The 26,151-nt window shown below is 39.9% G+C and overlaps 1 protein-coding gene and 1 long non-coding RNA gene across 8 annotated transcripts in view; one reads left to right on the top strand and one right to left on the bottom strand.

The window, feature by feature from the left end:
* Positions 1–947: 947 nt before the first annotated feature.
* On the bottom strand, positions 948–24,666 carry LOC140074954 (uncharacterized). Its single transcript, XR_011849318.1, has 3 exons — positions 24,487–24,666; positions 10,792–10,882; positions 948–1,216 (listed from the first exon to the last, which is right to left on the bottom strand). It is a non-coding gene; the product is annotated as an uncharacterized lncRNA (long non-coding RNA).
* Positions 22,396–26,151, top strand: part of MARCHF1 (membrane associated ring-CH-type finger 1) — a 211,734-nt gene continuing 207,978 nt past the window's right edge. For 5 of the 7 annotated variants that reach the window (XM_072120251.1, XM_072120314.1, XM_072120281.1 and 2 more), the window contains exon 1: positions 22,524–23,284. In XM_072120251.1, coding sequence (XP_071976352.1) covers positions 23,186–23,284 — 99 coding nt within the window. In that variant the 5' untranslated portion in view covers positions 22,524–23,185. The other 2 variants (XM_072120270.1, XM_072120260.1) reach the window with 2 other exon arrangements.

Here is a 26,151-nt window from a genome sequence, read left to right on the forward strand (position 1 = left end):
TCCTCCTCTCTTTCCCTCCTTCTTCATACATGTGCCCAGTAAATACTGATCCTGCTGTGTCCCGGATCCATGGAAGTTGCAGAAAGCAGCACACTGCCACCTACTGGGCAATATGTAATTATGGAAATTTTAGGAAGGCCGACATTGCGGTGGTGGCTGCTTGGTGGTTTGAGCGACTATTGGACCTCTGTTGGCCACCCATCCAGCCATAATTTGTTTAGTATCTATATCATTTGGACTAAACTGAAAAAGCTGTAAAAACAAAGCTTTCATGGAAATCTTGCCACTGCGTTTTATTATAAATTCCACTGCATTTTGATTCTTTTTTCAGATTTTCAGTACATTATATAGATTAAGTGGTGTCACTAAGATGTACAGTACAATTCATCCTGCAGATAACAAGTCATTATATGGCTTTATAAAGGAAACGTATGGCTTTTAAAATGCAGGAAGTGTAAACGAAAATGCAAAATGGAAAAGCCATTGATCCTTAATGGGTTTTTGTGCATTAAGTTTATACACATATTTTTTCATAAGTTACATAAACATCATATTTAACACAGCCCTTGAAAAATTATTTGCTGTACTGCTAGCGAAATATACAATATTTAAACAAGGAATTGTTTCCTTTCCTATAATTACCAAGGACTGGTAAAGTTTCTACTTTCAAAAATATTAGAAATAAGAAAATCATGTTTTGGAAATAAAGTAACATCATTTCCTGTATTTGGAACAGCCAGAGGTTTATCATTACATTTATTAATTATGAATACTGATATAAATAGAAATTTTAGATATGTAATTATGTGGACAAAGTATCATCATAGTCCAGGCAAGTAAAATTCATATTACATGAGAAGTATAATGAATAATTAACTCTCAAACATTTTAATCTTTCAATATCTTTTTTATTATCCTTTCATTAAAAATGGCAGAAAATCCCCCTGGTGATGTAAAATGTACAGTGATTTCTATATTCGTTTTAACAGCAACAAAGAGAATACTATGGGTATAATCACCAATCTTGTAGAGTGGAATTGTCGGAACTGTGGAATTGTGGAATAAACAAGCTGTTACATTATGTATATTTTACTGATATCAATCTTTAAAACAAAAGTATAAAGGGAACACAGAGCAGCCAACGTTTATAGAAGTGGACATCTGTGGACAACTCCTAATCCATTCGCCTCTTCTTCAATGGTTGTAGCGGCACTCCCTATATAGCAAAATGAACACACATCAATCTCAGTGGTGGCCCAGGTATCAACAGGCAAAAGGAAAAACACAAAAGATTATTAAAATAATAGAATGACACTGGAAGAGATAACATTTCATAGTGCAAACTATAATACAATAAAATAAAATACAAACTATGCTATCAAATTTTATTTGGATAAAAATTAATAATTCATATAGTATAGACATGATAATACATCATAAACATGATTATAATATCTAAATAAAGCAATTATTAATAAACACATTTACAAAGAACAGTTCAGTCTGCACTTTGAGCAATTTTCCTGTTTTCTGGTCACATTCTTCATGAATCTGGCGCCCTTTGCACTGCTCCGACAGCGTGCACCACTTTTTTGGTGCAACATGCAACACATTTCGGTCAGACTTTGCATGATAAATGTGGTGCAAGGTCCGACTGAGCACCTGAACACCCATTTCAGTGCAAAAAATTTGTGTTGCATAATGACTACAAAAGTGTCACGTGCGTCACATTTGTGGCGCGGACACTTCTTAAATACCAGTGTAAGCCGATTGCACTAGAATGACCGAAAGAAAACTGAGCTCAGTATATGTGCCACAATGTGTGCACATATAAAAACAACCACAAAACTCGGCAGTGATTATAGGCGATTTTTAATGTTTAAGTACGTCACTGACAACCAAAAATATATATGGGCAAGTGATAATGTGAATAATTTTCTAGTATGTCCAAATGGATCTCTGCATTTTATCTGGCAGAGTGATTCCACAACACCAGCATACATTTAAGATGGATTCTTTGCAAATCTGGAGAGACGCCAGTCTAGTATGAAGTGTGAGCATGTTTCCAGTCAAGTCCATGTTACTGTATGGCAGTCTACTTTGTGCTGGTGTTTCTCTAGTAGTATACAAACGGCCAGTGATAAAGGTGTTGGTACTGTGACTGTCAGAGCGCTGCTGTATTTGTCCGCCTTACATGTGGCATGTGCTTTGCACATCTGTTAGTAGCTGGAAACTCCACCAGACCAATAGGAAGGTGATGATCACAGGGTGAGGTGGTGATTTAGTGCACCAATAGCTCAAAGTTTATAACAATGAGCACAGGATCTAATCAATGCAGATACTGCATGCCACAAAAATAAGCTGGTAAAAATAAAATCATTCCACTATTTTTCCAAATAGTTTTGTTTAATGTCATTAGCTCCTGAAATACAAATTAAACACCTTAGAAATGTCAGAGTTCCTCCCTTTACTAATAAATTGAATATGCGCTGCCAAAAAATTGTGAGGAAAAATTATCCTATACAGTGGGGCACATTTACTAAGAGCCCGGCAAACTACACTAAAATCAGTTTGTCTGTGCATAGTGCAGGCTGCGCCAGATTCAGGATTTTTGGATCATGTTCTTCATGAATCTGGTGCTCCTTGTCTTCTATTAATTCCAGTACCTAAAGACATGAAATGCTTGGGATATACACTCACCGGCCACTTTATTAGGTACACCTGTCCAACTGCTCGTTAACACTTAATTTCTAATCAGCCAATCACATGGCGGCAACTCAGTGCATTTAGGCATGTAGACATGGTCAAGACAATCTCCTGCAGTTCAAACCGAGCATCAGTATGGGGAAGAAAGGTGATTTGAGTGCCTTTGAACGTGGCATGGTTGTTGGTGCCAGAAGGGCTGGTCTGAGTATTTCAGAAACTGCTGATCTACTGGGATTTTCACGCACAACCATCTCTAGGGTTTACAGAGAATGGTCCGAAAAAGAAAAAACATCCAATGAGCGGTTCGAGCTGATAGAAAGGCAACAGTGACTCAAATCGCCACCCGTTACAACCAAGGTAGGCAGAAGAGCATCTCTGAACGCACAGTACGTTGCACTTTGAGGCAGATGGGCTACAGCAGCAGGAGACCACACCGGGTGCCACTCCTTTCAGCTAAGAACAGGAAACTGAGGCTACAATTTGCACAAGCTCATCGAAATCGGACAGTAGAAGATTGGAAAAACATTGCCTGGTCTGATGAGTCTCGATTTCTGCTGCGACATTCGGATGGTAGGGTCAGAATTTGGCGTCCACAACATGAAAGCATGGATCCATCCTGCCTTGTATCAACGGTTCAGGCTGGTGGTGGTGGTGTCATGGTGTGGGGAATATTTTCTTGGCACTCTTTGGACCCCTTGGTACCAATTGAGCATCGTTGCAACGCCACAGCCTACCTGAGTATTGTTGCTGACCATGTCCATCCCTTTATGACCACCATGTACCCAACATCTGATGGCTACTTTCAGCAGGATAATGCACCATGTCATAAAGCTGGAATCATCTCAGACTGGTTTCTTGAACATGAAAATGAGTTCACTGTACTCAAATGGCCTCCACAGTCACCAGATCTCAATCCAATAGAGCATCTTTGGGATGTGGTGGAACGGGAGATTCGCATCATGGATGTGCAGCCGACAAATCTGCGGCAACTGTGTGATGCCATCATGTCAATATGGACCAAAATCTCTGAGGAATGCTTCCAGCACCTTGTTGAATCTATGCCACGAAGAATTGAGGCAGTTCTGAAGGCTAAAGGGGGTCCAACCCGTTACTAGCATGGTGTACCTAATAAAGTGGCCGGTGAGTGTATGTGCCAATGATTAATTAGAATGTAATCAGAAACTTGCTGCAACTCCAGTAAGAGGCTCCACATTATAACAGGAAGCATAGTTAATCCATAAATAATGTTAATAAATGCAATTTCTGCATGTAACACATTGCACTGATCCTTAATTAAAAGTGCCTTCAGTAGATTACATAGTGCCTACTGTATCTATATATGCTGCGTATTTACCAATGACAGATCTTACACCCACATATCACTTCCACCAGCAAGAAACACATACAAATTACCAACCAGCTGTTATCCAAGGGGAGTGTAAATATTTGCTATTCTATAAGATATTCTTTATTATTTTAACTAACTGAAAGCCAGGACAAATTGTGTTGCATTGGATGATAACCATAGTAGGGCAGAAAGATAACCATAGTAGGGCAGATTTTGTAAGAAAACATAAATCTACCTACAATATTGATTCATTGGGACATTTACTAAGAGTAGTGTAAACTAGGGTGCGCCAGATCCAGCATTTCTGGCGCCTGTTCTTCATGAATCTGGCACTTCCCTGCACTGCTATGACTATGAGTTCACCAACTTTTTTGTGGTGCACCTTTAACACAGGGCATGCAACAGACTTTGCATGTTAAATCTGGCGCATCTGAGCACCGGAACGCCCCCTAATTTGTGTCGCATGATGCCTAGTGCAGCTGCTCCACAAAAGGGTCACGTATAACACAAATGTCGTACAGACACTTCTTAAATACCTGTATGTAAGTAGTTTGCACCTAAAGTAATGTGCAAAATTCACCAGGAAACTGGCGCACGGTCTTTAGTATGTGTGCCCCATTGTGTGAATGATTGGAATGTTATCGTCAGCTTGATTTATATAAATATGAGGTCATTCCATAGTGAGCAAAGGTTTGTTAAGCTAAACTTGTGGGTAGTTACTGCACCATGCCGTACAGTTATATCATGTAATTGCCTGGGCTCACTATAGTAGTGATTCCGACTGTTTAATCCCCTTCTATAGAGCTTTACTGGAACTCATCCGGACGATCGGCACCCTCTGCGCCAGGCGTTTAGGACGATCCAACAGTGTGTCTGTCATCCTATGCAAAATGCATAGGCTGACTAATGTAATATGCTGCATTACATGAGTATTGGAGTATATTACACTGAACAAGTGATCAAATGATCACTTGTTCATGTCTCAAACTGAGACAAATTAAATCAGTAAAAAAAAGTTAAAAAAAAAAAAAAAAAAAAAAAGATCCCCTTATACCCCAATCCTATGTAAAACTCAACACAAAAATACTACATATTGGGTATCGCAATGTTCATAACAACCCATATATTAAAAAAAAATAGTTACTGAATCTGCACTTCAAATAGTTTTTTAATTTTAATTTACTGCATAAATAAACATACATATAACTTATATTTTAGACATAAAAAACATTTTCCAAAGAAAAAGATACACTTTTATACAAACATACTGTATCTTATTGGGCTTTGTTTTTGTCTCTTAATTAAAAAACTCTCATTAATTTATCATCTGAATTGCAAATTTGCGTCCATATATTTATCCCCGTGGGCGGCTATGGCTACCTGGCGGTGGTACCCCACTCTCATGAATAGACTTATTGAACAGACAAACCTCATTTCAATGTGAACTCTACATGTTACTTTTTGAATACTACTTTGATAATAATGAATTCATAAGAGGCAAAACAATGCTTAATAGAGCAAGAAATTGTGCATTGAACATGGATAGATTGGAAATAATTGGAACACTTCCATTTGTCTTGTTGAGCATATAAAAGAAACATCTCAAAGGTTATGATAAGCAGCAAAATTCTCCTCAATGACTACATTAATTTTGCTTTTGACACATCCTATAGTAAAACTAATCTAAACTAAAGCTTTCCGGTATATGACATGAGAACAGTATCTGCTTTATGTAAAATATTCACATGCATAATTACTCACATGATAATACATTATTACTTCTGACTTCTTTATTAATCAATCTGAATAAATCCTACTGTATATAGTAACTGTAGCTTCATTTACCTGGTGCACATTCTTCTAGCATTAGTATTTGTCAGTAGGACTCCTTTCTCTGTGTCAGCTGCATCACCACTCATGTTGTCATAGTGGCAACACTTTCTCATCAGAGTGACAGAATTTCCTCACAGAGTGGCCTCGTCATCAGTCTGTTACGACTTCTTCAACAGAATGGTAGTGCTTCCTCATCAGAATGTTAGGGCTTCCTCATCAGAGTTTTAGGGATTCCTCTTCAGAGTGTTAGGGCTTCCTCTTCAGAGTGTTAGGGCTTCCTCTTCAGAGTACTAGGGTTTCCTCATCAGAGTGGAAGTGCTTCCTCATCAGAGTGTTAGGGCTTCCTTATCAGAGTACTAGTGCTTTCTCAACAGAGTTTTAGGGCTTCCTTGTGAGAGTACTAGGGTTTGCTCATCAGAGTGGTAGTGCTTCCTCATCAGAGCGTTAGGGCGTCCTCATCAGAGTGGTAGAGCTTCCTCATCAGAGTGTTAGGGCTTCCTCATCAGAGTGTTAGGGCTTCCTCATCAGAGTACTAGGGTTTCCTTAATAGAGTGTTAGGGCTTCCTCATCAGAGTGTTAGGGCTTCCTCATCAGAGTACTAGGGTTTCCTTAATAGAGTGTTAGGGCTTCCTCATCAGAGTGGTAGTGCTTCCTCATCAAAGTGTTAGGGCTCCCTCATCAGAGTACTAGGGTTTCCTCATCAGAGTACTAGGGTTTCCTCATCAGAGTACTAGGGTTTCATCATCAGAGTACTAGGGTTTCCTTAATAGAGTGTTAGGGCTTCCTTATCAAAGTGGTAGTGCTTCCTCATCAGAGTTGCTGGACTTACTTATCAGAGCGGCTGTACTGCTCATCTCTCCTTAAAATCAACAGCAATACAATGGGGGAAAAAGTATTTAGTCAGCCACCATTTGTGCAAGTTCTCCCACTTAAAATTATGAGAGAGCCTGTAATTGACATCATAGGTAGAACTCAACTAAAACAGATAAAATGTGAAAACAAATCCAGAAAATACCATTGTCTGATTTTTAAAGAATTTACAGTATTTGCAAATTATGGTGGAAAATAAGTATTTGGTCAATTACAAAAGTTCATCTAAATACTTTGCTATATATCCTTTGTTGGTGTTGAGGTCAAATGTTTTCTGTAAGTCTTCACAAGGTTGGCACACACTGTTGCTGGTACGTTAGACCAATCCTTAATGCAGATCTCCTCTAAAGCAGTGCTGTTTTGGGTCTGTCACTGGGCAATATGGATTTTCAACTTCCGTTGAGATCTGGAGATTGGCTAGGCCACTCCAATACCTTGAAATGCTTCTTACGAAGAAAGTAATTCATTACCCTCATTAGTTGGGATCATTGTCATTCTGATAGACCGAGCCACGCTTCACCTGCAATGACCTTGCACTCAAAATCTCACAAAACATGGCCCCATTAATTCTTTCATGTACAAGGGTCATTCATCCTGTTCCCTTTTGCAGAGAAACTGCCCCAAAGAATGTTTCCAACGCCATGCTTCACAGTAGGTATGGTGTTCTTTGGATGCAACAAAGTATGCACTCTTCTTCAAGTTGTGTTTCTACCAAACAGTTTGTCATATGGTCAGATGTAACCAAAGTAAGTCTCCAAATACTCTTCTGGAACATCGAAATGCTCTCCAGCAAACTTGAGATGGGTCCGGTGTGTTACTGATGTTGGCCTTTGTTACGTTGGTCCCAGCTTTCTGCAGGTCAATCACTAGTTCCCCCCGTTTGTTCCTGGGATTTTTGCTCACCATTCTTGTGATTATTTTGACCGCATGGGATGAAATTTTGGGTGGAGCCCCTGATCAAGGGAGATTATCAATGGTCTTGTATGTCTTCCATTTTCTAATTATTGCTTCCAAAGATGATTTCTTCACACCAAGCTGCTGCCTATTGCAGATTCAGTCTTCAACACGCCTGGTGCAGGTCTAAAATTTTTCTGGTGTCCTTCGACAGCTCTTTGGTCTTCACCATAGTGGAGTTTGGAGTGTGACTGTTTGAGGTTGTGGACAGGTGTCTTTTATACTGACAAAAAGTTCAAACAGGAGCCTCTTAAAGAAGAAGTTACAGGTCTGTGAGAGCCAGAAATATTTTTTGTAGGTGACTTATTTGCCAATAAATTTTGTAAAAATCAGACAATCTGATTTTCTGCATTTGTTATCACATTTTGCCTCTCATAGTTGAGGTCTAACTATGATGTCAATAAACTCTCTTTTTAAGTGAGAGAACTTGCAAAATTGGTGGCTGACTATATCCATTTTTTCCTCACTGTATTTGTCTATAGGAAATTATCGTGTGCATGACAATATGCTGTAGTAGAGACTGAATACTAAATGTGTTTATCTCTGCAGTATGAGAACATCGAGGAGACCATCTTGATAAAAAAATAAAACAAATACACCAGTACGTTCATAAGCAACAATCTTCCAAAATAAAATCGAAACCCAAAATTGAAAGAATTGTAACAGACAACATAATCTATTTGGTGCATAGCATACTCGATGATCCTGCTACCACATAGATGTCATACTCGAAATGGCATAAGCCAATAATACATTTATGAAACAGTAGTTGCCTTGAAATTTATCAAAGCTTGGAGTTCACCACCTATGTACCATCTCTTAAAACATGGTGTACCACTTTATTTGATTAATTTGGCCAAATGTCTCTTCCTGGTGTCCCACCGGATGGATTGGACCTGATTGATAAAAGCTGGAGACCTTAAGTATGGGGTCCATTGGCATTGCTAGGGTCACCAAAGATCTGGGGCATGAGCCCACGGGTACCGAATTCTTTGTTGCACCCACTTCCATATATACCCCTCCCCATGTGCTTGCACCAAAAACAACTATATGTGAAAACAACTTCGCAGCTATACAAAACACATTAGAAATGCTAACCTATTATATCCAGTGACTGCAGTAGTTGCTCTTCTTCTTCTCCATCACCATCTCTTTTTCTAGCCATGAATTGTACCAAACAGACATTTTTCATTTTTTGTCCCTAAATCATTGTCCCTAAATCTTTGTCCTCTAACAGTTATCATTCTTCTACTCCTAACAATCTCCCCAAAACAATGTAATAGTGCTACACAAGTCCTCCTAAAAATACTAGTAACACACAAATAGTGCTCCCTAGTGTATAAAATTACCCATTGTAAGACCCTACACTTGGCCCCATATTTTACGATTAAGCCCCAATTTTGGCCCTACACAGTGTAGGGCACCATACTTCACATCACACCCCTCTCTTGTGGCCCTCACACTTAGGAATATACTAAGGAATAGACCCTCACACTGTAAGTGCCACTCTACACTAACCAATAGCCCCCTACACCTCAGTAAGAGTCTCCCCACACTCATTACTATCCCACAAATTCACTAATAGCCAAACCACCTATAACCCTTCTTATTCAGTAATACCCCCCTCACATTCACTAATAGCCAAACAACCAATTATAAACCCCACATTTAGTAATAGACCTTCACACTCAGGAATAGCCTTCCACTTGTTAATAGCCCCCCCCACACTCAGTAATAGCTCAGCAATAGCCATGCACTCAGTGATAGCCCCTCCACTCACTTATAAGCCCACCCCACACTGACTATTAGCCCCCCCACTCTTATAACCCCCACATTCAGTAATAGCCCCCTCACACTCACTAATAGCCTAATAGCCCCAACATTCAGTAATAGCCCCTCACACTCACTGATAGCCCCAAACATACTCAGTTATAGCAATACGTCACTTATAGCCTCCCCCCACTATTGGATAGCTCCTAGCCACACTCAGAAATAGCCCCCACACACACAGCAACGCTCCCAAACCTCACACACACTGTATAATTTAAAAAAAATGAAGTGTGATAACATCACTACATATTCTACAGCTCCAGGCTTCTATAGTGAGCTTCTTGAAGCAGGAGACACGAAGTTGAGTTGTCATCACCTCCTGCAGAGCTCAAAACTCCACATTACAGATGTGTGGGCTGTGTATCGGAGCAGGATACTGATGGCACCACACTCCACTACAGTTATCATCTATATATGCGTCCCGAGGATGTGCCCCGGATCTAGTGATGCCCCTGATGGGGTTCATTAATAAGGTGTCTCATAATCACAATTATATACACTGCTATATTGATAATAATAATTTTATCTTACCATGTAAATTTTTATTGTATTGTTCTACATGGTTCCATTTAAAACAGCATTGCAAGTAGCGTGAGAATCTTTAGTCAATTCCAGACAATAGACGTTTAGTATATTAAGCTCATGAATAATAAATGCAACATCCCCCAAAGAGACTGCATCCTACAGCAGCTAAATTCTTTGCTTGCACTGCAAGATATGCACTCAGCGGGGTACAACTGAGAGACGGGATTTTGTAGTTACTCACAGGACAACTTAACAGCATATATTTATAAATCCATTTAATTCCTGCCCTGCTTCAGAAAATGGATGAAAAACAATCTATTTCCTCGAATAGACATGTTGTTATAACTCGCTACTTGTTGAACGTGTGGATAGAACATTTTCTAGTAAGAATGGGTGTGATTGCCACGTCTCATGTTCAAACACATTATTTTTTTCATTTCTATTGTCTTATGGTTGCTCTTTGTTGTGTCATGACAAGTCAGATGTGACAAATACACCATCTGGAGACAATTACTTGCTGCTATTTATAATGTAACAGAAAATTACTGAGTAAAAACGTAAAAGTTAAAAATAACCAAATAAATTATTAAAGTGAAACGTATATCGGATAATATAGCTCTCTGTTACATTAGCACAGTATTGTGATAGATATATTCTGATTAGACAAATGGCAGGTCATATACCTATTCAAAACTTCACCTTTTTTATCTATTTTTATAGCTTACATTGTGCAATTCCTTATGTCATTCCTTAGAAAGTCCTTATGTCCTTCCTTAAAATTTCTAAGAAAAACCCTTTCTTTGGGTCATTAAGTTCCTGGGGAGATACCAAATTTTTATAGTATTGTTAGAATAGTATTGTTGTCTTAATACATTTAAAAACATGTAAAAAAACATTTCTCTGTAACATTGCTTTCTAACACCCATAATTTTTCATGCTGATTTTTTCATTGATACCTTTATAGGACCTTCTTGTCCTGTGGACCACAGGTTTGACTGCAGCAGTTAGCTCAAATTGATGGGGCAAAGGTTCCTGGCTAACTATATAGATCTGCCAGAGCTGCTGATTAAAGTGCATGCTGTGTGTTTGCATTTTGAGCTCACACCCTGCTGCTACTCGCCTATTATGCACTGTAGAGGAACTTTGACCTACCCACCCACATCCTCATATGCGGTGTACACACTAGGTGGAATTCCAATTTACATATGCTGGAAAGGGTGTGTCAGCAGCAGCAGACAGTTGGGGAATGCCATCTCCAGAGGGTATGGTTAAGTCAATGTAGTGACCAGCAACCATTCACCATCAATGACTCCATGAGTGACATTTGTTTAGTGCTGCACTGATTCCAATATACCACCAATATGGTCAGAATTCGATGGCTGAGTTCTCATCAAAATCGAGAACTCCGTGGCAGCTGAGAAGGAGGACGTCGGCAACGCAGCAAGAACACCAGCAGAGTTGCATTTTCACTTCTCCTCAACCTTCACCACCATCAAATAGGCAGAATATGATTTGATGTTGGTGCTAGTGTCTGAATAAGTTCTGCATTTTAGAACTTCAACTGTAAATTTTTCAATTTCGCATTCCCTGAACTTTATCTTAAAATTTTTCAATTCCAGATCCCTAGAACTTTTTTTTTTAATATTTCAAATCTTTCATTTTTATTATATCACATCTCATCCAATACAAATACATTTACTTTCATTGTTCCAAATTCCCAGAACTTCAACTTCAAAATTTTTAATTCTGCATTCCCAGAACTTTAATTGGAAATTAAGACTTTCCTTATTCCTGGAAATTGAACTTGTTATTTTGAACTTCAGTATTCCTGGAATTTGACATGTGTTCTTTTCATATTCCTGGAACTTTAACCTAATGGAACTAGATCTTGAAAAATTGGCTTTGCAGATTCCCCAGACTTGAAATTTTGACAATCCGTATTCCCAGAACTTGAACTTGAAATTTTGATTATCCGCATTTGAAGAATTTAAACGCAGTGAGATGGAATAACTGGGTCTGAACACTAAGAGAACCTCTAACCATAGTGAGCTGAAAGGTTCAGGGTTTTCTCATGCTTATTTTACCGCAGATGGAATAACTGGGTCTGAACACCCGCAGCGCCTTTTAACGCTGTGACATCATTTTTCAAAATTTCTTTTTGTTTTAATGATTCTCTCTTTTTTATGTTATGTTATTTTAAGTACTTTTCCTAGCCCATTGTGGGCAGGGCAACTGCCCTGTTATCCCACCTTTTTCAGCACCTTGCCCTTATTACTCCTATTTTACAGCCATTTTTGGGTGTTAAAATTCAGCTCCCCATTGACTTCAATAGGATAAAACAATGAGAATATATGCCTCTCTTGATGTATATCTATGCATCTCTTGAGAATACCGTAGACAAGAGATAAATCAGGCTCGCTCACCACCAGGTGCACAATCTGGAGAGGGTCTCTACTCGCGTAGCAATAGAAAGAAAAGGAAGTTGATTGGCACTCACAAGGTCCGTTAAAATTCTTTAGCAGCTTTATTCATCCATAGTAGGTACAATACAAGTGAAGGCAGATGCAAGGATAAGGTGCTGTTCACATCTACATCTGACGTGTTTCAGACCATTAGGTCCTTAGTCATAGATATAATGGTGATTCGGACACAGGCTGATATACCCAGCAAACCGGAAGCTAAGCTAGCCACACAGATGCTGTGCAATCTGTCGGTCCGAGTCTAATTATGTGCATAAGTACAGAAGACAACTATAAAAAACAACAAAATAAACACTTAATAATTTAAAATCAGATAATTTCTAACATTAAGACCTTTCGAAACAATGCTATCTTAAATCAATATCCAAAAACCTTCTCGATTAAACTATGGACAATACAAGCACGATCTCCCAAGATGGTGTCCATGCCTTACAGGATTTCAGTGACTCTTCACAAAGACATACTTTGCTGGATTACATTTTTAACACCTCTACAGAAGCTACGGCATGTAACATTGGACTTACAGAAGCTCTTCTGGGAATTAGAAAAATTACTCACCAAAAGAAACTCTCATCTGGTGGGATTTTTCCACATTACAACAATACAAGGATAAGGATATGATTCCACGAGGCCTCCGGTTAAAAAAGATACCCACTACTATATACTCCGAGGACTTCGTTACCACCTGGAATTCCATCCTTACAACATGCTCTTTTCATTTAATGGACTTGATTCTTAAACATGAGAAAACAGCATTGGATGCAGTACGTACGGACATTCAACACGTTCAAAAGAATCTACAAGTCCATCTTTCTAACAAAGACTTCAAGGACCTAGACAGCAAACTCAAAAACCACGTCATGGAATTAGAAAACTCCATTGCTAACACTAGAAAAGGTAAATTCCAGCGGGGCCTCCTAGACTACCAGACAAATACCGTATATGAATGGGGAAGAAGAGAACGCTATACTCCTAGATCCATTTTAAAAAAAAGACATCAGAACCTGTTAAATAGAGACGTCAAAAAATCAGTAAGCTTCAGTTCCATGGAGGCTGAAAGTTCGGAGGGCTTATCTGATGAATCCTTGGGATCAGAAACAGGGACTATACCAAAACCAATTCAAACCACCTACTACGAAAATTCAAAACGTCCCAATAAATCAAAAAAAGGGGAAGGAGAGGAAGGAGAAAACGCAGCACGTCAGTATCCAAATCGATCACAGAAAACGCAGAAGAACGCGTCTTTAATTTGTCTTCATACATTGTCTCAGATGCTGAATTATCCTTCCTTTCCAAAGGTTTAAGTTTTGCACCTACTGACCATTTTGACCTGTACAAAACCATTCTGGACATCAAATGATTTATAAGAACATTGGCAGTTAAAAAACATTTTCTCAATGCAAATGTATTTAATCATGAACTGGGCTATTCCAAGGATCACATTGATACTAAGGAAAAACTACCACCTTTGACTTTCTTTCCGTGTATGGATGTTGTTGTATATGATAATCTGTTAGATTTGTCTCATTTAAGTCAGGATGTACAAAATTTTTCCATCAATCATGCTGAGAGTTTTTCTGTTATTAATCCTTACTTTTATCCAGTTAATTCAAAACCACCAGTCCCAGACAAATTTCAAGTTATTCAAACAGAACTAATAGAACTACATTCACACATCAATTACAACTCCACCTGTAATTTGACAACTAGGGAAAAAACAGCCATTACTTCGCTTAGATCCAATTCAGACTTGTTGGTGCGTAAGGACAAAGGAGGGGCTATTGTGCTCTTAGATTGTGGCCTGTATGACAAAATGACGAGAATTTTGTTGGAAGACACAACTAACTATATTCTTTTAGACCGCAATCCGACGGCGCTATACAGTTCCCAGTTATACCGACTAATACAAGAAGGAGTTTCATTGGGCATCCTAACATAAAAGGAAGCTGAGTTTCTTATGGTATCTGACCCTACAATTCCAATATTTCATACGGTCCCTAAATTACACAAAAACAAGATCCCCCCACCGATGCGCCCGATAGTAGTGGGCATCAAGTCATTGTCTGAACACCTTGGAGCCTGGTTGGATTCCTTACTCTACCAATTGGTCACCAGGTGTTTTGGGTACCTCAGGGATAGCAAGCATGTCCTATCAGTATTAGAACATATCACATGGTGTACTGATTTCTCATGGCAGACATGTGACATCGTAGCTTTATACACTAGTATCCCCCATTCTCTAGTACCCATAGCTCTTTCTTACCATCTGGACAAATATTCTGAATATTCAACTGACCTCAAACAATACATACAACAAGTTACACATTTTTTTTACTCACCTCTAATTATTTTCAGTATGATGGCATTTTTTTCTTACAGAAGTCCGGTGCAGCAATGGGGGATAAATTTTCCCCATCGCTCGCCAATCTTTTTGTTGTCTGGTGGGAGGAGGTTTATCTATTTACAGATTCTAATCCACTTATGATGCAGGTAGTTCGATACGGCCGCTTCATAGATGATGTTATCATTATATGGAATTCAGATGAGACATCCGTTTCGAACTTTGTATCATATCTAAATAATAATCCCTTTAACTTATTCTTTACATATCAGTGGCACCCTACTCATGTTACCTTTCTAGACTTGGATCTAACCTCTGACGCCATGTCATGCAGCATCCATACTTCCACATATGGTAAGGACACTACTAGGAACACAATTTTACACGGTTCGTCTTGTCACCCTATTCACACCATTAAAGGGGTCCCCGTTAGGGAAATGCTCAGCGCAAGCTACGCGCAATTGCTCTACGGAAGTCTCATTTAAAAAGGAAATGTCCCAAATAGCAGACAGACTCTCCATTCGGTGGTACCCCGCATGGAACCTACATAGAGCGAAAGTCATCTGTCCAAAAAATCAAGACCAGAACTTTTGTCTCCTTGTAAAGATAAAATTGTGGTTAAAGGTAGTAATTTTCATAATAAACATACGTTTGTCACCACTTATCTTATGGAATCCCAAAAAATTCTGAATTTGATTAAGAAATATTTGCCCATGTTAGCACAGGATGACGATCTACTTATCATATTATCACAAGGCTGTAATTTTTCCACCAAAAAAGCTCCCACTTTGGCCAATATGCTATCTCCTAGCATGATTAGTATTAAGGACAATATACAGTCATCCACTTGGTTATCAATTAAAGGCTTTTACCGGTGCGGAGCTAACATCTGTAAATGTTGCACATATGCACAGCTCATTAAAAGTGTTACTACCAATATAGACAATACTGTATATCCCATCAGAGAATTTATGAACTGTAACACAAAAAATGTACTGTATTGTATAACTTGCACTATTTGTGATCTAACCTATGTAGGATGTACTAGCCGCACTTTAATGGAGAGAATACGGGAACACCTCATGGGGTCAACCCTGATGTCAGGAATCCCTCTAATGCAGCAAAACACTTTATTTACAGACATCAGGGTGATCTCAGTGGCTTTTCTTTTAGCGGCATTGAAAGGATCAAACCAAATAGGAGAGGAGGTAATCTTAGGAGGAAACTACTGAATCGAGAAGGTTTTTGGATATTGATTAAAGATAGCATTGTTCCGAAAGGTCTTAATGTTAGAAATGATCTGATTTTAAATTATTAAGTGTTTATTTTGTTGTTTTATATAGTTGTCTTCTGTACTTATGCACATAATTAGACTCGGACCGACAAATTGCACAGCATCTGTGTGGTTAGCTTAGCTTCCGGTTTGCTGGGTATATCAGCCTGTGTCTGAATGACCACTATATCTATGACTAAGGACCTAATGGTCTGAAACGTGTCAGATGTAGATGTGAACAGCACCTTATCTTTGCAAATTTAGCAAAATTTAGTAAAAAATATGAAAAAATATTCATGCCTGGTATCCCCATAATCGTATCGACCTATAGAATAAAGATAACATGATTATTAGGCTATACGGTGAACACAAAAAAATAAAAAAGTAAAAAAATCCAGTACAGAATTGATGCTTTTCTACTCGTGACCTCAAAAAAAGTTCCTAAATTTTCAACAATAGGGGATACCAAACCCAAAATGGTAACACTGGAAAAAGCATCTCGTCCCACAAAAAACATGCCATCACATGGCCCCATAACGAAAAAGCTAAAATTTTAATACCATACAAAAGGGGCCATTGAGGAAACTAAAATCATGGCAGCTGCAGAGCGCTCCTTCCCTTCTGCGCCTCGCTGTGCCCCTCTAAAACAAATAACGGCCACATGTGGGGGGTCTCTGTAATTGGAGGAAATTTCATAATAAATTGAATGGTGGGTTTTCTCTTTTTATCTTTTGCAAATGTGTAAATTTTAGTGCTAACTGAACGTATAACCGACAAAATTTGACCATTCTAAATTTCACCTCCATTTTGATTCAATTACTATGAAGATCTCAAGGGGTTAACAATCTTCCTAAAAGATATTTCTGATAGGTTGAGGGGTATAGATTTTAAAATGGGTTGATTATATAGGGGGGTTTAATGCTAAATATGTAAAATTTAATTTAAAACAGTATTTATTCCCAAAATAGTCAATTCTGAAAATACAGAAAATGGATAATCTATTTGTAAGCCGCGTGACGTCAAAATAAATTATCCAGACATTTCAAAAATGATGAAAATGTAAAGTAGACGTATGGGAAATGTTATTCAGCAACTTATTAAGGTGGTAAATCTATCTGCCTTAAAACGCGATGATTTAAAATTTCGAAAATGGCAAACATTTGCTAAAAAAATTCATCATTTTTTCTTTTTTTTGTAAAGAAACGCAAAACTTATCAACCAAAATTTACCATCAAAATGAAGTACAACATGTGGGGAAAAATCAGTCTCAGAATTGTTTAGATAAGTAACAGTGTTCAAAACCATATAAAGAGACACAAGTTAGAATCCAAAGAATGGGACTGACCCTTAAGCTACAAAATGGCTGCATCCTTAAGGGGTTAAGGTGAGATACTTCAGGATAGCATCTTTAACAAATCACTCAAAGGTTTTTTTTTGCAGAATGGAAACACATTTGCTATGCACTAGTCCTTAGGAAAAAGGCAACTGGTCCTTAAGGAATCTTCAAATATTGAAAATAATGGTGTATCTATCACAGTACACAATTTTATCAGTACCAGAAAGTGTATGCCATCTGGGTCTGGTAAACAGTGGTTGTCATAAAGTAGTTGCAGCACTTCATCCTGGGTTGAGCAGTTGGCAGTTCATATCCGTGCTGCTAAGACTGTCTATGCCTGAGAAGTATGATGGCAATCCCAAACTGTGCAGAGGTTTCATTACACAGTGCTTGCTGCATATAGAGTTAATACTGTCCCAATTTGTCACCGAGCACTCCAAGATGGCATTCATCATCAGCTACTCCTCTGTGGGACAAGAACGATCCAGTTATGACCAGCCATAGTGCTTTCCTGGCTGAGTTCTGGTCTGTGTTTGAGGAACCCGCACAAGCCTCCTCAGCTGAAACAGCGCTACTGAACCTCCGTCAAAGAGACTCATCTGTGGTAGAATACGCTGTTAAGTTCCGTACCCTGACATCTACTGTCTTGGAAAGACGCGGCCTTATCTGCAACTTTTTAAAAGGGACTATCCTCATGAGTCAAGGATGCTTTGGCTGCCCGTGATCTGCCGGCTACTCTGAGCAGTCTCATCACCCTGGCCACTCGGATAGACGTGCAGTTTCTGAAATGAGCTGAAAAGTTGCGGCACGAGCGACCTCTAGACCAGCTTCCACGTCTGCCTCAGTTGGCCCGGTCTTCCAAAACCTGCTTTAGCCTCCAGTTGCACAGTCTGCAGTGGAACCTATGCAGGTTGACAGAGCCAGGTGTTTTCAAGAGAACCTCTGTCTGTACTTTGCCAGTCCAAAACACCTCTTCAGGACTTGTCCAGTCCGTCCCTAATGTCTGGGAAATGCCAGCACCTAGGGCTTGTGGGAGAAGCGTCCCTAGGTGTGAATGCCAATCCCGATGTATGGTGGCACCACTTCTGGTCCTGTCCTCCTCTGTGTCTTCCAAGTCTCTGGAGGGTCTGCTAGCTTGTTACCGGGGCTTTATTGATGTCTTCTCTAAGAAACAAGCGGAGATTTTGCCACCACATCGTCCCTATGATATTGCCCTGTGTATCTCCTTCTGGGCGTCACTCTTCCCAGAGGTCGTGTCTATCCTCTTTCTGTACCCGAGACGGCTGCCATGTCCGACTACATCAAGAATCTGCAGAGGGGTTTCCTCTCCAGCTGCTACAGGTTTCTTCTTTGTTACCAAGAAGGACAGCTCCTTACGTCCCTGCATAGACTATCGCAGGCTGAACAAACAGCTACCCCCTGCCGTTAATTACTCTTTGATCGCCTGCACAGTTCCAGGGTGTTCTCCAAGCTGTATCTCCGTGGTGCTTACAATCTCATCCGGATCCGCAAAGGTGACAAGTGGAAGATGGTGTTTAATACCCGTGACGGGCACTTTGAATATTTAGTAATGCCCTTTGGACTGGGTAATGCCCCTGCTGTCTTTATACATGTGTCGTGGTCTACCTAGAAGACATCTTAGTGTACTCTCCAGACCTTGAGTCCCACCAGGCATACATACGACAAGTTCTTGGTCGAATTCGTGCCCATCACCTCTATGCCAAGTTGGAAAAATGGCAGTTTCACCAGCACAGCCTTCCATTCCTCAGTTACATAATTTCCGACAGAGGCCTCCAGATAGACCCCGCAAATCTGTCTGCAGTTCTTCAGTGGCCACACCTGGGGGGCCTACAATCCATACAGGGGTTCCTGGGTTTTGCAAACTATTACTGGCAGTTTATTCCACACTTCTCCACTCTGCGGTCTCCCATCGTGGCACTCACCAAGAAGGGTGCCAATCCACGTGTCTGGTCTGCTGCTGCTGAAATGGCCTTCTCCAAGTGGAAGTCCGCTTTTGCTTTGGCTTCCGTGCTCCCGTCGTGTGCCCCTGGTGCCCAGCAGAACTCCCCTCTCCTGGCTCCAGCGGTGGTCTCTGCTGCTTCTGCGGCCGATAATTGGTGCTGGCCTGACTTATATTCCTGCCCCTTCCTGTGACCTTTGCCAGATCTTTAAGCCATCCCCTGAAGAGAAAGCTCCCCTGTGTATCCTGGGTTCCTGTGTCAGTCCGTTCCTGTGTTTCTGATCCATGTGCCAGTCCATTCCTGTGTTCATGATCTGTGTGCCAGTCCGTTCCTGTGTTCCTGATCCATGTGCCATTCCGTTGCTGTGCTCCTGATCCGTGTGCCAGCTCCTGCGATTCCTGACGTGAGCCCTAGTGTGCCTTCCTGTGTCACCCCGGGTACAGACTGTCTCCTGCATTACTACCTTGGCAGCCACCGTGGGCTTTGCGGCAGGCTCTGTATATATAAATATCCCTAAATGCTAGCCCTAATCACTAACCCTAATCACTGACCCTAATCACTACATATATTCTGAAGCCCTAACCACTAGCCCTAATTGCTAGCCCTAATCGCTAACCCTAATCGCTAAATATATTCAGCAGCCCTAACAGCTAGCCCTAATCACTAACCCTTATTACTATATATATTCAGTAGCCCTAATTACTAGCACAAATCACTAGCCCTGATCACTATGTATATATTCAGCAGCCCTAATCACTAGCCTAATCACTAGCCCTAATCACTAACCCTAATTACTATATATATTCAGCAGCCCTAACCACTAGCCCTAATCACTATATATGTCCAGTAGCTCTAATCACTAGCCCTATTCACTAGCCCTGATCGCTAGTCCTAATCAGTAGCCCTAATCACTAGGCATAATCACTAGCCCTAATCACTACTCCTGATCACTTATATTCAGTAGCCCTAACCACTAATCACAAAAAAAAAATTACACAAAAAAATGACGGCTGTGGCTGGCAGACTGAATAAAGATAAGGAAGAGGGGTGTGGAGGAGTCAGAGTGGGTTTTGTGGTGGTATTTGGATGTGAAGGGGCACTCTGAGTACACTGAGGGGACAGAGCTTTTATACACGGCACTGGTCCTGTCACTTCTGTAACGAAAATGACAGAATCCGACCCAGGAACCATCTCTTCCCTCCCTCTTGAACTGGGATCAGTCAGGCTGACCTATCGCCGTGATCGTCGGGCAGGGACAGCTGTGATTGGTCCCTGGCCCGATGTCAGTGACGATCAGCTGTCTATGACAGCTGTCATCACAGACTTGTCACCATGTGTTTACATGGTGACCCTTTCAATGAATGATGATATAGATTGTCTTTTTGCGCAAATTACCCTCTGTAAAAGACTATCTATATTGCCTTGCGTCATTAAGCTGCTTGTGTTTGATGCTTTATACATTTGTGTTTGATGCTTTATAGAGTATGTGCCCCTTATATGGTTTGCGCTATCATGATTCCTTTGTATCTTAATCTCTGATATTACCCCACCCCTCCTTCATCTCCCAGTTACCATAACTCTTCCCAGTTCCCTATCTACACAGTCTTGTTCTGTACAACTGCAGCTTCCCTCCTCCTAGGTCCTTAGTTTAAAAAATCCTCCAATCTTCTAGTCATTTTTAATTCCAAAACAGCTGCTCCCTTCCCATTGAGATGCAGCTCAAAGTTATCTTTCTGTAAAATGTTGGATCTAACAGAATATAGAAAAACATCATTGTCTTTCTGTCACTGTCCCGCATAACAAGTTGGTAATCGCTTATAGCTCTAAATCCTTATCATGGGTTCTCTTTCATTGATCAGATTTTGAAAGAATGAGTTTTTGGTGGGAGTCAACGTTAGAATTGGAAATATCTGACTAGTTTAGGCTGGTGAAGATGGAGTAATGGTGCAGGGAAGATTTTTTGTCCAAACCCTATGATACTTCTTCTTGAATGTTAAGGTTTACCTAATCATTGTGACTCACAAAGTTCATCCCTATCTCTAAGCTGTTATTCTGTGGAAGAAGGTCACAAAGTGCAACATGTAACAAATGTCAAGAATGGGTTCCAAAAACATGAGATATCTAGTGGAATCTTTTCCATGATGAATTGTGAGGTGCCAGGGAAGGTCCAATGCAATACAAGATGGGTGTCTCTATTAAAGTGGGTATTTAGTTAAATACTGTAGAATTTTATGTAGTAAGGGGCATTGGGTGGGGTGATAGGAGGGACTTCAAAACTATACTTTTTTGACTAGAAATGAGTGGATCTGTGGTTTGGGTTCGGCCGTCTGACCCGGACATATTGTCAGTTTGGAGGGTAAACACCCAACTAGGTAAATTTACGCCCTTATCATATAGCCATGGCTAGTTGATAGGGGCGTCAATTTGCCAGATTGGCTGTACACCCTTCAAACTGACAGTATGTCCGGGTCATGGGGCCAGGCCGAACCCGTCCTCCGGGTCCGTTCATCTCCACTTATGTCTTCTGGTAAAATAATCTGCAAAGAGTGAACAACTTGATTTCATAGAAATAGTACATGAAATAAGCAGATCCAAACAATAACGCTTCATCTCATTACAATGTTGTCTTTTTTTCCACTGTTTCCAATGCTTTCTCCTCTCGTATGTTCTTCTGTCCAGTGTCTTTCTCTTATACCAATCTTAGTTCTTTCTATTGCTGTCAGCGTCTTTTAGTAGAAACACAGATTATCTACAAATTAGTATTTTGATCATCGTTGCCGACAGATAATGTCATAAACGTGACAGAAAGCTAAAAGTGAATGTCTTCCATTGGTAATAAGGCAGCTGCTGTAAATGCCACGCTGGTGGAAATGTGTGCAGCCTGCCAGTGTAGCATGTGAGCCCCTGCGAGCAGATGCCTGTGTGCGCTGTCAGTGGCTGTTGATTCTGCCTGTGCTGCAGAAGCTGATTATGTCTCATATATACACACACAATCCAGCAAGTGGATAGACTAGAGGCTTACTACGATCAGCTTCAGAATAGCACATTGCTTCTGCCAGGGTGGTATTCCGCTTTACACCTGATTCACTCTCTGCCGCTCCTCACTTGAAGGCAGATCCTTTGACCTAAGCAGATTAGATGCATGAACGACACAGCGAGCTATCTGCGCTTTTCAAGGAAGAGATTTGGCTCCAAAATAGGGCACTAAGCTTTTCAGCCTTATGCCTATTTACCTAGTCAGCACGATGCAGTGTCTCAGGGTGCTTAGTAGCCTCCTGGGGAATCAACTGGGAAACAAAAGCAGAAGTGGCAGCCGCTGCAAATGTGGAAGTCTGTGCCATTAGAGAAAGCGCTTGCTAATAATGGCCTGTGAGACCCAGGTTTCCTTGGTTTCCATGACAGCTATTAGGTACCATAGAAATTGAATTGCACACTGCTCCTGGGGGAGTGAAAGGGTGTTCGAATGACAGAGCATATTACCTAGAACTTGTCGTGTTCATCTTTTTTTAAAACTAACTGGATTATGGCTTTTTTGGTGTCCTTTGCTTGCGGAAGATCTGGATTTTATCTCAACATTCATCTCCAGTAATATTTACTCTTTTTTGTGTTTGTGCATAGAACTGGACTTGGAAATTCAAGGATATGAGCTGTTATACAGGTGGGCTACAAAGGGGGAGTGAAAATAGCAAGCATCCAATCAGGTATTGGCTATCTGCAACACCAGCAATATGCCCCTGCAACAGATATCCGTAGTTCCTGCAAGGGAAACTGCCAGCAATGGAAGAAGTTCAATGGGAAAAAATAGAGAGAAGAACAAAGAAGTTGAGGTGAGTACAGCGTTGTCCTTATACTCTTGTCTATGACAGATGCCATAACTGGAAAGGGAAGATTTTTATAGTAAATCTGTTCTAACTGTATTGCATACATGGCTAAGTCCATATTATGACAGTTTTCTCATCTTATTTCATCATTAGTGCAAAGAGTTCAATCGCTCAAATGAGAGAAAGTGTTAGAAGATATTATAATACAGAATGATTATCATAACTTATAGTGATAACAACAGCACGAGGAATATAAAACATAAAATAATGATGACAATTGTGGCATAAATTAATAGCCATTCCTTATAGCTTTCATTAGCAATGCACTTACTGCATCTTGAGCTGTAGGATGCTATATTAAGCACCAGTAGACCTATTGTGAGGAGTCATCAGCTCATTGTTACCAGCCACCAAATTAATTATAATGCTGGTTCCTAATGACTGGAGCTTGTTAAAGGGAATTCAGAGAATTAATATGATGGAATGTTTTTGATTTTCAGAAATTTTTTATGCTGCCTAATCTTATTCTTACAAGATATGTATCACGTAACTTTCCAAATTACTTTAAAATGAGTTTTGTTGATAAAAATATTTTACTTTGTAGTCATACACATTCTTTATTTGTTTTAATGTCCTAAAATCCGCTACTTTCTAGAAGTACAACATGTGTAATGTTTGGCTAAGATGTATTTGTTGCTCTTTCATTTTGTGTGGGCCACCAACATGGAGAGCAATATCACATTTAAGATGTAAGGAGCATGGAATGAGCCAGTGCGAATTGGACTACAGGCAATCCCCAGGTTACGTACAAGATAGGTTATGCAGGTTTGTTCTTAAGTTAAATTTGTATGTCAAAACTATATATTTTAGCATTGTAATCTCAGCCATAATTTTTTTTGCTCTCCTTGACAATTGGATTTTAAAAATGTTGAGTTGTCATAAGGACCAGGATTAACAATAAATCTTAATTGCAGACACATTTGATAACTGTTATAGCTGTTTATTGTAGCCTATGGCTAAAGTACAGAAAATTACCAAAATCCAGAGGTCCATTTGTAACTAGGGGTCATCTGTAAGTCGGGTGTTCTTAAGTAGGGGACCGCCTGTATTGAATTGAATGTAGGTGGAAGTTTGTTTTTTTTCCCCAAGGGATGTTCTGCATTTCAGAGGTGACAGGATGTGATAAAAATAGATAAATACCCACTTACCTCTCCACATGGCCCCCATTGCTCCAGCACCTGCCTCTGTCCTACAGCTCATACTGTACCTCAGTGCATTGAAATGATAAAGGCTTTGGAGAAGAGGAGATTCTGTGGGAGACATAAAGACCCTCTGGGAGTATGTTTTTGTTTGTTTTTTTTTTTAAAACCTCCCTCTTCAACCATTACTTCATATATTTAGTCCTAGTTGGGTAAAGGGAAAGAAATACATGTCACGTTCCTTTCGGCCAATCAGAATCCTAATCAAATCAAGGTTATGGTGGCACTTATCAATCTCTGTTGTGCCGAGTCTGAGTGCATCCACAGTAGGTCTCAACACCGAATGAGACCAGGGAAAATAGAGCAATCTTTTTAAATGGGTGTGGGCACAATCAAAAACGGTTTCAGATGTACAGAAGTAAAACGTTTTTTTAATTTATAATAGTTTCTAAAATATGACAGACATTGAGTAAAATTAAAATGAACAATGTAAACACATCCGCGTACAAATCATGTAAAGATCTTAATATAGATATAGGAACTTAGTTCGACCTTAATTGTATGTGTATCTTGTTAACAGGATTCCTTTAGAGCTTTTTAAACAATTTTGCAAACAATTTTGTAAACAATTTCGTAAACAATTTCGTAAACAATTTCGTAAACAATTTCTATTCCTTCTGATAGCGGTTGATTCTCTAGATATAGTAATATTAGTAGTCCCGTACACAGTGGGGAGTCCTATGTCCCAATAGAAAGATTCATAAAGATGAAAAAATTCGTAGAGCTGAAAAATTCATGGGGATGAGAAAGTTCATAAAAAAGAAAATTGCATGCATTAAAAATAAAGATAAAAAATGAGTAGTTAAAAACAAATTTGTTTAAGAGTAAATTGGTATCCAGGAGGTTTTTATGTTGCACAAAGTGTAGGGCCCTACACTTGTGTAGACTCTTACAGCTATTTGCCAAAAATATATAGGATGTTTAAAGTCTAATCACTCACAGTTGGTTGATCATATGCGTCTTTCTCTCTGTTCGAGCTGGAAACGTTTACTATTGTGGAGGTTTTGGTAATCGTTTTTAATATGTGATGGCGTCCTCCACGTGCAGTGGCATCTGTGTATGTCCTCCGGGAGCGCTTCCACGGGAAACAAGTTCGTACGTTTCACACTCCTCACTCTCCTCCTTTCACGGTGTGGATTCTGTGTCTGTTAGATGCCGCGGAGGATGTCGCACTTGAGAATATGCAACGTTCCAGACAATAGGCTCGAGCCCACCCACGACTCGTAGGTGAAAGTTTTCTTGTATTTATATCGAGGGTGGTGTAGTGGATCAAATTGTCTAACCCAAAATGGATATTTAACCACACACAACAATGAGGAGGTCTCACAATTGCAAGGCTACTGAGGAAGAAGCATTGCGCTTTGAAACGCGTCTAGCCATTATCCACAAATTACTGGACTCTTACAGAACCTAAACATCCTCACAATTTGATCCACTACACCACCCTCGATATAAATACAAGAAAACTTTCACCTACGAGTCGTGGGTGGGCTCGAGCCTTTTGTCTGGAACGTTGCATATTCTCAAGTGCGACATCCTCCGCGGCATCTAACAGACACAGAATCCACACCGTGAAAGGAGGAGAGTGAGGAGTGTGAAACGTACGAACTTGTT

Source organism: Engystomops pustulosus, chromosome 1 (genome assembly GCF_040894005.1).
Source record: "Engystomops pustulosus chromosome 1, aEngPut4.maternal, whole genome shotgun sequence".
NCBI lineage: Eukaryota > Metazoa > Chordata > Amphibia > Anura > Leptodactylidae > Engystomops > Engystomops pustulosus.